At 32.3% G+C, this 9,782-nt stretch overlaps 1 protein-coding gene across 1 annotated transcript; it reads left to right on the forward strand.

Moving 5' to 3' along the window:
• The first annotated feature begins 4,093 nt into the window (after positions 1-4,093).
• LOC134274757 (uncharacterized) lies at positions 4,094-9,041 on the forward strand. The gene is made up of 4 exons (XM_062756992.1): positions 4,094-4,377; positions 4,705-4,831; positions 5,196-5,633; positions 8,749-9,041. Exons 1-4 carry the CDS (start codon positions 4,327-4,329, stop codon positions 8,982-8,984), a joined length of 852 nt encoding a protein of 283 aa, XP_062612976.1. The 5' UTR covers positions 4,094-4,326; the 3' UTR covers positions 8,985-9,041.
• Positions 9,042-9,782: the final 741 nt, after the last annotated feature.

The raw sequence follows: 9,782 nt of genomic DNA on the forward strand, positions 1-9,782 counted from the left end.
GGTGTATTGGCACGGCTCTATTGATAAAATAGTGAAAATCTTATTTGATCCTGGTTACACAACTGTAAAAATCTAAGTTCAAAGTTATGATGAGCATTACTGCCTCTTCCAAATTGTGAATTTTATGACCCCTGGGTCAGGAGGTCTGGTATTGGGATGGGGTTCTATTGATGATATACCGAATATGAGCAGAATTTTTAGCGAAGATTTAATTTAGGTATTATATAGCGAGGGTGCTGAGATCGCTATAATTGAATATCAATAAAAATTAATTAGGTTTTATTTATAATAATTAGGTTTTATTTATAATATGTTCTTAACTGAGCTTTTTAAAATCGCTAAAATTACATCTCACTAAAAATAAAATACAAATTTTTAAGGACAAATCGCTAAATTTGCGTCCCGTTAAAATTTCCACTTATATGGTAGTAAAAATGCATCAAATATTTTAAAATATTCTATGCTCCAGGTTATTTTTCAATAAAAGGAAGTACATGGTTATGATAAGCAAGAATGCTACTTTTCAAAAATAGAACGCTACTTTGCTTCGCTCAGTAGTATGCAAATTAAATAGAGCCCTGGCCAGGACCAGGACACTTAACTTAATTAATGGTCCAGATATTCAGAATTCCGGTAAAAATACCCTTGCTTATTAAAACTTTGTATGCCTCCAATATGCACAGGAGCAAAGATTTAAAAAAAAAAATACAATGTAATTATAATGCATTTTACTGCCGATTAAACACAACCCTTCCCTAATACCAGAACGCGGGGTCATGAAATTTGCAAATTTGGAAGATGTGCACTCAACATCATACTTATCCGGTTAGAAGATCATCTTACTCATGTGATCCTTTCACAGACCAGAGCTCCAATAATATATCGTTTTCTATGTTTTGTAAAAGAATAAGATGGTTTATTGGGGATATGAAAAAAAATGCTTAAATTGAGGTTAAATATCACATTAAGGTTTCATCAAAGGTCACCATCTCGAAAAATTTATTTTTACAATATACCCCCAAAACTATGTGGTTTATAAAGTTGAAACTTTTACATTTATAAATATTATATCATTGATTAACAGATAGAAAGTACCACTTGATAACAAATGCTTAATAAAATATTTGTCGAGAAAAATTCTTTTAAAAAAGATGCATATATATTTTTTTAAATACACGTAATTAATTCCATACTGTTAGTGAAGTGCATCATTGCAAAAAATATATGTTTATCAATGGCAAGTCGTTTTCCCTGTTTATTTTGTCCTAATGTGAAGATTTGAAATGGAAAGTACATTGCAAATGGCGGATTTTATAGGGGTCTTGTATTTTATACACGCTATGTTTTCAATAAGAGCCTTTAAAAGACCATTCACGTCCAACACTCTTCAATGATAAACATATATATTATCATTATTTCTGCAATGATGGTTTTCACTAATATTACAGAAGTTAGCTGGTGCATTTAAAAAAATATGTACATTTTTTGACATATTTTTTCTCGATAAATATTTTTTTTAACTGTTTGTTTTCAAGTGAAACTTTCAATCTGTTAAGGACATACGCAACATACCTTACCTACTGATGATTTTTGAAGATATTCTAAATTTAAACTTATAATATCATTACATGTTCTTAGACAATAAATCAGCATGCATTACCAGGGGCTTTGAAAAGATATGGAATTTTGAAAGTTTTTGCATAATTCAAATGAAAATATACAAAAATTATAAAACAAAAATTCTAGATTTTTTTTCATCAAAAATTGTTTTAGAAGAGGTATACAAATCCATATATAGACATTAAAAATATTGCACACAGGTCCTTCATTTAGTGGAACTCTTCAACTCCAGGGAAGAATCCAAAAAAGGTCAAACTACGTTGCGTATGACCTTAAACAATGATATATTGATAAACTGTTATTAAGTTTCAACTTTATACCTCATATTGTATTGGAGCTATTGTAAAAAAAAAATTTTGACATGTTGACCTTTAATGAAACCTTAAACATTCAAACTGTCTAATCCATGAAAATGCACGCATAACATGTAGTATTGTTTCTGATATTACTATTTGATTAAAGAGTTAACTGTATATATTAATAGGCAACATAATTAAGTCTACTACACATGCAACATTTTATGTTAACATAATGCAAATAATTATGCTGACATGCAATTTACCAACCTTATTAGAAAATATAACTTGAATATTGGTAAATCTACCTAAAAACAACTGCATTTGACATCATACATATGTACATACAAGATATACTATTCTTAAAAAAAGTAGGGATACTTAATTTACATGGACAATGAACTGCAGATCATAAGGTTAGGAGGAAAACAAATGACAGAAAAACATTAAAGAGACATGGAGACAGTTTCAATTGAATTTTTAAAACAAATTGTAATGTTTACAATTCCTAGCTATATGGCATCATGTAATGATCAGCAAAATTCTGAACATCATTTGTTTATTAACAAACGAGATAGAAAACTTAAAGTTTATGTAAACATAAACAAGGCACCAGTCTTATTTATTTATGTTTACATATAGAAAATATCATATTTACAATATAACGAAATTCAGCAAATCACTAGAAACTGTCTATTCGCATTTACAATTAACTTTTTATTGAAATTATCTGTTTTGGAGGAACATATATTGGTATATTAACATATGTAAACAAAACCATGACACGGACCTAGTTTATTAAACAAAGATATCGAGCTCTAAATCTGTATTGTATCTCGAAAACTGAAGTTCAAATTATTTATAATCATTAGAAACGACCTTAGTTAACTAATTGTAAAAAGGGAAAAAGAAATTTAAATATTCTAGCTGAAACTGTGTCTATGTCCATTTAAGGAAATATTTGTCAATTCATTCGAAACCCTGTGTACAGTCATAAAAAGACGATGAGAGATTCTTAAGAATAAGGGTCGATACCAACACGTTCCTGATAGTCGCTACCAAGCCAATATTCCTTGGAAGTTGAGACCTTATCTGATTTGCTGTTATTTACCAGTCAATTTCGCAAGGCAATAGTGTGGAGAAATTTGTCCTGAGTCTGAGTTGTTGCCCTTGGTCGATCAGATCGTGGTCTATCCTGAACAGACCCTGTAGCACGATGTCTGGATCATTATCTGTTGATGACAGACTGAAAAATAATCATTACCCTTGCCACAGCGACTTGTCTTGTGCCAACCTGTAGCATACCGAGGGCACGTGTCCTCTCATCCTGTGTTAGACGGCGCATGATCTCCGTTTAATTTACCACTTCACAACTTATAATTAATCTGATGCCTTTCTCTTAAGAATCTATTTAGAGTGGCTTTAACCTTTCAATTCAGAGGAAATTTGTGGCACAACACCTTTGATCATCAGTAGCATCCCGTGCAGATCCGGAGAGTGTGATTGGTGTGTTTGGAAATTGATTCTGATTTCTTTGGAAATGCTTCCTCGTTTAGATAATATACAATATAGTTTCGTATCCCTTTGTTTAAATGAACATTTTGATCATAAAGTGAAACAACAGTAGCCCCTACTTTTTCAAATAATATACAACATGATGTTGACATGTAACTTATTTATGTTGCATGCAAGATAATTATGATAATGTCGACGTGCAGCTTGAATATGTCAACATGCGAGATATGTATGTTAATTGACATGCACCTTATTATCTTGCATGTTGACATATATAAGTTGCATGTTAACTAACATAATTATCTTACATGTTGACATAAATATGTGGCATGTCTACATAATTATGTTACATGTTAGAATAAATAAGTCACATGTCAACATAAGTATGTTTCATCTTGCATGTACATGTATGATTTCAGAAACCGGCATAAGTAAGTAATTTTTCCCATTTTATAATCATATTCTTTTTATGTTTAATTTGTCATGTTAACATAATTTTCTTGCATGTAGACCTAATTATCTTGCATGTTGACATATTGATTTTGCATGTTGACATACAGTAAATTTATCTTGCATGTAGGGGGATATGCCATCATATAATAGATTGAGGTTGTACAACATTGATAATATGATTCAAATAGATTTGATGAATGTTCTACAGTCCTATCTTTATCTATAAAATACGTGTATTTCTTTTCAGATGACCATTGTGAGGTTATATTTGACCATATGGATGGAAAGAATACAATAAAACACCAAGAATGATAACACACATGTATATACAATAAAATATATTTATTTCATATACGTGTTTACAATCTAAAAAAAAGAAGACAACCACCGACGATTGAAGAACAAGGTAATGGTGTGTTCATGTTGTTGAGTAAGCAGGTAAATGATGGCTGAGACGATAAATAGTGAAGAAAGGACAGGCGAGGAGGAAAATGTAAGTTTATATATTTTGATAAGACAAAAAAGCACAGGGAAATCATACAATTTTTTTTAAAGATAAGATAATATCTTAAACATATACTTAAATGCTGAAGACATTTAAAATCAGTTTCATGTAACAAAAGAAATGATACATTAAGGTTAGGGCTACAAATTTACGTCTATACCAGCCCCTACGTTCCGATGATAACAGCATACTAGTTCTGGCGTAGATGTACAAAACACACTCTTTATTAATCATAAGTAATAGACTTCTCAGTATGATACGGATCTGTATTATACAAATTGTAATTTATGATAAAAGTTGGTATTTCATCAATAGGATGTTAAAAGAGAACCATTGAAGACAAACATTTCTTCTGCTAAAAGCAACATTTCTGATGACGCAAGTATTAAGTCCGACATAAGTGAGCATCACTCTCAACACAGAGACCGACCTTTGACCTCTGGTGAGTAAAATCTTTGCCCTCTTTTAAACTTTTCTTGGAAATTTTAAAATTCTTTCCTTACATATTCGATGAATTTTTAAATTTTATATGAAATATGTTTTCTTTCACCGTATAGAAATAATTGTTTAGGAATATTTAACTTCTTATTCTTACATTTTTACAGCAATGAAATGTATTGATTAAAACTATAAAACTATTTCTTTGTTTACCGATCATTAGTGTAATAAATCACCTATGTCCCTTTTTTGAGATTTTGTTGACAGATATGCAATTGGTTTGGTTTTTTTGTTGATATAATGTTGAAGTTTTCTTTGAAATTTTGTCATATTTACTGATATATCAGAGATGATTATATTTCTGACAGATCCGTTATCAGATTTAACAGACAATCAGCGTGTCGTTCTCTACACCATGTTTCTGTATGGAGAAGAAAATGTTGTTTTGCATGATGACATCTTTATGGGAGACGTTGATGTCTGGAAGACGCTAAAAGAGCTGGAGGACAGGGAATTGGTGGGACTGTTGGTTGAAAACAAAGAAGAACTCCTATCTGTGTATTTTATCCCAAGTTACACACGATGGGAGATAATGGAATCTTATAGAGAGAACTGTTTGCTAAGTGATATAGACAAAGAGTTTTTCGTGGATGTGGTCTCAGACATCCCTTTATATTATATTGAAACAGAGTCCAATATCTTAAACCTTGATGTGTCAAGTCCACAAGACAAGAGATCTCTAATGCTAATGAGATTGGTAATGGAGGGGAAGATTGACAGAGAAATACAACTTATCGGAGGTACATGTATGTATCCTTCACTTATTTTAGTGAAGCTAGATTTAAGGGCCATTCTCTGTAATGATTTGAAATTTTATATAGGAGCTGTGGCATGCATAGTCTCAGAATTTCTCCAAACTCTCTATGATAAAAGTCATTGATACCCTAAACTGAAATCAGACAAAAATTGGTTGCTATGTTTTATAGTTACCATGGCAACATGTCTTAAAGTTCGAAAAATGGCATTTTTAAAAATGTTTAGAGCCCCATAGTTAACAATTGCGGCAAAGCAAACAATTGGCAATGACTGTTTCCAAAAGTTGAAGGTCAGATGTCTCAAATGTATGATAAACATGTTTGGTAAATCAACTATTACATACATTACTATGGTAACAAATTATTCAAAAGTAAAAAAAAAATCATTGAATTTTATAAAGTCATACACGTAAAAATAAAAGGCAATTATAGGATGAAATGTGACCAAATAATAGAAAAAAGAGCCTTGAAACTTATACCAAGAACAAAATATGATATTTCATTTTGGTTGCCAATGGTTGCCAAGGTTTTTATATCACAGAGAGCCTTCAAAGTAACACTCTGTATGTTTAAATCTGATCCTATCTTTTAAAAAAAGCACATTTCCTCATAATTAATGATCAAATTTATAAGATGTTGGTGTGCTCCAAGTTTTCCCATTTGAAAAAATTCAGATAAGATTCCTTAAATAGAGCGTTGCTATGGAAATAAGCAGAAAATATATGCTTAAAAACCTGAAAAATATTTTCTTTCCTTGGATACGTACCCTTAAATGTAGAATCCCAAAACTTTTATGATAGATATTTATTAACAGCTAACTTGACTTTTAATTTTGACTATCATCCAATCTCTAAGTGGATGCAAGAAGTTGGCACACAGGGTTTAATATTGATATAAAGTAGACAAAATCAAACATTTTCCCTTCTTGGTAACCCTAGCAATAGTGTTGTTTTATTCATCAAATTTTATGAATATATGATATTCAACTTCAGTTCTAACAGATAAGTACAATTTAAGCTTAGTCCTTTTATTTGTTTCTTGATTAAATGGCAATTTAATTCTTAATGCAGCGAAAAATAATTCACTTTTAAGCACTGGTACTTTGTTTCCATGGTAACACTATCAAGTAGCAATTATACCGAATTTTCTTATGGTTTTGGTGTTGCAAGGTCCTACGGATGCATATTTGCCAGTCTTGAATTTTCATGTTTTTCCTCAAGACAGTAGCATTAACCCAATCTTAGTTACTGGTTTTGCATGGTTACACTGTGTTACCATGGCAACCATAAAAGTTATTTATAGAATAATATTGCTTATACTTATATACTTAAGGTCAAACATTTTCATTGTTTTTCTTAAGTCGTTGATTGAGTTTGAGCATGTAACACCTACCATTAGTGAATACGGAGTGTTTTTCAGCATATTTCAGCATTTTAAATGTATTCCAAATGTACCCTTTGTTACCACTTACTTAGAGATATATTCTAAACAGTTTCTTTACAGTATAAGTGACATCAAGGTGTCATGATTTTGTGAGAATGGTTTGGTTGCTTTTTCTAGTTTTTATTAAGCCACAGTCAAGATTTAAAGTGGCTGAAAATCTCGATTTTTCAAACTTTTCCGGCTGTTGCCATAGCAACCGAGACACATAGCAACGAAATTTTGTTTGATATTTGTTTCCGGTGTCAAGTACTAAGCATGGGTGAAGTTTCATCAAAATAAATCGGTGACCGTGCGTGCATGGCAACGAAGTTTAAGTGGTTACAGAGAATGCCTATTAAAATAAAGTATTTACATGAATATGTAATTCTGCAGCACATTTATGATTTGATTCTTTTAGACACATTTTTTAATGTCTACAATACATTATAATTAAACTCCATAAATCCTGCTGGAAGAAGAAGCACCGTTCCTAAATCCTATGCAGATGTTTTAAAGAGTATATCATATTTATATTTTCTTATCAAACTCTATTTTTGAAAAAATAAATGCCTAAAGCTCGTTAATATATCGAAACATCATACCAACCAGTTGGATAACGCAAATATGAAAATCACATCTTAAACGTGGGTGTTCTGATTTTCTCATTCAATTAAGCCCTAATAAATATTCTAGACAACTCCTTGAAAATTGCACAAAGACTTATAAGTTTTCTATCGGAATCGAAAACACAAAATCTATGATGAATTTGTAAAATGGTTTTCCCTAGCATGTTTCATAATTAGAATTTATTTTGTTTTGTTTTCACACGTCACCACCCAACTATTGTAATTCCAATGGGTGCCAATTGTGCTCCGGTATTAGCAAACCTATTCTTGTATTCATATGAAGCAGAATTTGTGCAAAACCTTATGTGTGAAAAGAAGAAAACACTTGCTGTTGCCTTCAAATCGACATATAGATATATCGACGACCTATTGTCAATTAACAATGGTAATTTCCATTCATTTGCCGATACGATATATCCTGGTGATTTTGAGATAAAAGATACCACAGAGTCTGACAAATCTGCTTTATACTTCAATATTTTACTTGAAAAAGACGTTAATGGTAATCTAACAACTAAGCTCTATGATAAACGTGATTACTTTAACTTTTCTATCGTCAACTTCCCTTACTCATGCAGCAATATACATTCATCACCTGCATACGGAGTTTATATATCTCAGCTGATTCGATACGCAAGAGCATGCTCTACGTATGAACAATATCTAAAACGAGGTAAATTATTGACAAACAAGTTGATGAAACAAAAGTATCAGCAGTCTCGTTTAAAGTCATTATTTCGTTATATTGTCGATACAATGACCTTGTCAGCAAAAACAGTTTATCATTGAGTCTAATGCTGACTGACGTTTTTCATACTAATTGTTAGTCCATTATTTATACACTGAATTGAAGACGGATTTTTCCGTTATTTACCGATCATGACATGGAGCACACGGCGGTTGTGACCGGTCGACAGGGGATGCTCACTCCTCAATGGCACCTGATCTCACCTCTGATGTTTTGGAGGTCCGTATTTGGTCTGCTCATATTTTGTAGTTTTATGGACTTTGATATTGAATACTGTTCGTGATCTCCAACATTTTTCTGTGTCATACAGACAGATTTGACAGAATGATTCCAAATCGATTCTACAATGATTCTGAAAAATTTGTCCAATTTTGGAAGAATTATTGTACCTGGAGAAACATACACCCTACAGACTGGTCTAATGGAGTCTGTGATACAGAAGTCGAAAGATATTACTCAGTATACACAATCCTCTCTGGATACGAGGAAGGTAAACAAGTATACATTTTACATAATATATTATTTATAGAGGAATTCTTAAGATAAAAAATATTGAATACAATTATCGCAATGTATTAAAGCATTATCTTTAAATATACTAGCGAAAAAGGGAAATGGGCATTATTTAATACATAAAAAGATAATAATTTTTTTTTACAATGAACAATTTTTTAATTCTTGTAATATTATTAACTAATGTATTCATTACAACATTTCATAATGCATTAACGTTAACGTCAAACAACATGAATTTCAGAACACTCGAAAGACACTGGTATTAAGAATTAAATTAACAAAGTTAATAACGTGTGTAAGCACCATTTGCATTCACGCATGTTTGACAACGGCGCCTCATTGATGACACAAAAGTGTTCAGATATGCTTGTGGGATGTTGTTCCAGATGTTGGTTAAGGCCTGGCCTAAATAAGCCAACGTCACCGGCTGATTCGGCAAACGACGTAGACGTCGTTCCATTTCATCCTAATCGTGCTCGATCGGCGACAAATCGGGAGAAACAGCTGGCCATGGCAAGACAACGACATGCTGTTGAACTAAAACGTCCCTGACTACACGTGCAACATGTGACCTTGCGTTGTCTTGTTGTAAAGTGATGTGATTTTGCTATCCCTGGATGAAGGGTATCACATGGCGCTAAATAATTTCGTCTCGACAGCGCACGCCGGTGAGATTTCCATTCACAATTTGTAGAGGGGTCCTACCACGTGCTATGATTCCACTCCACACCATAACGCTTTCTCCACCGAATTGTCGCCGTTGCACAACACAAGCGTCCTGGTACCGCTCCGCTTTGCGACGGTACACTCTACAACGGCCGTTGGACC

This window comes from Saccostrea cucullata, unplaced genomic scaffold, assembly GCF_032062105.1.
Source record: "Saccostrea cucullata isolate Sc308-1 unplaced genomic scaffold, CSIRO_AGI_Scuc_v1 ctg7475, whole genome shotgun sequence".
In the NCBI taxonomy this organism is placed as follows: Eukaryota; Metazoa; Mollusca; class Bivalvia; order Ostreida; family Ostreidae; genus Saccostrea; species Saccostrea cuccullata.

Excerpts from the sequence above, each read along its gene's own strand:
- LOC134274757 (XM_062756992.1), top strand. The coding sequence starts at position 4,327 with ATGATGGCTGAGACGATAAATAGTGAAGAAAGGACAGGCGAGGAGGAA. Across the intron at positions 4,378-4,704 it reads GGACAGGCGAGGAGGAAAAT|GATGTTAAAAGAGAACCATT; the intron begins GTAAGTTTATAT and ends TTTCATCAATAG. Across the intron at positions 5,634-8,748 it reads ACAACTTATCGGAGGTACAT|ACAGATTTGACAGAATGATT; the intron begins GTATGTATCCTT and ends TGTGTCATACAG.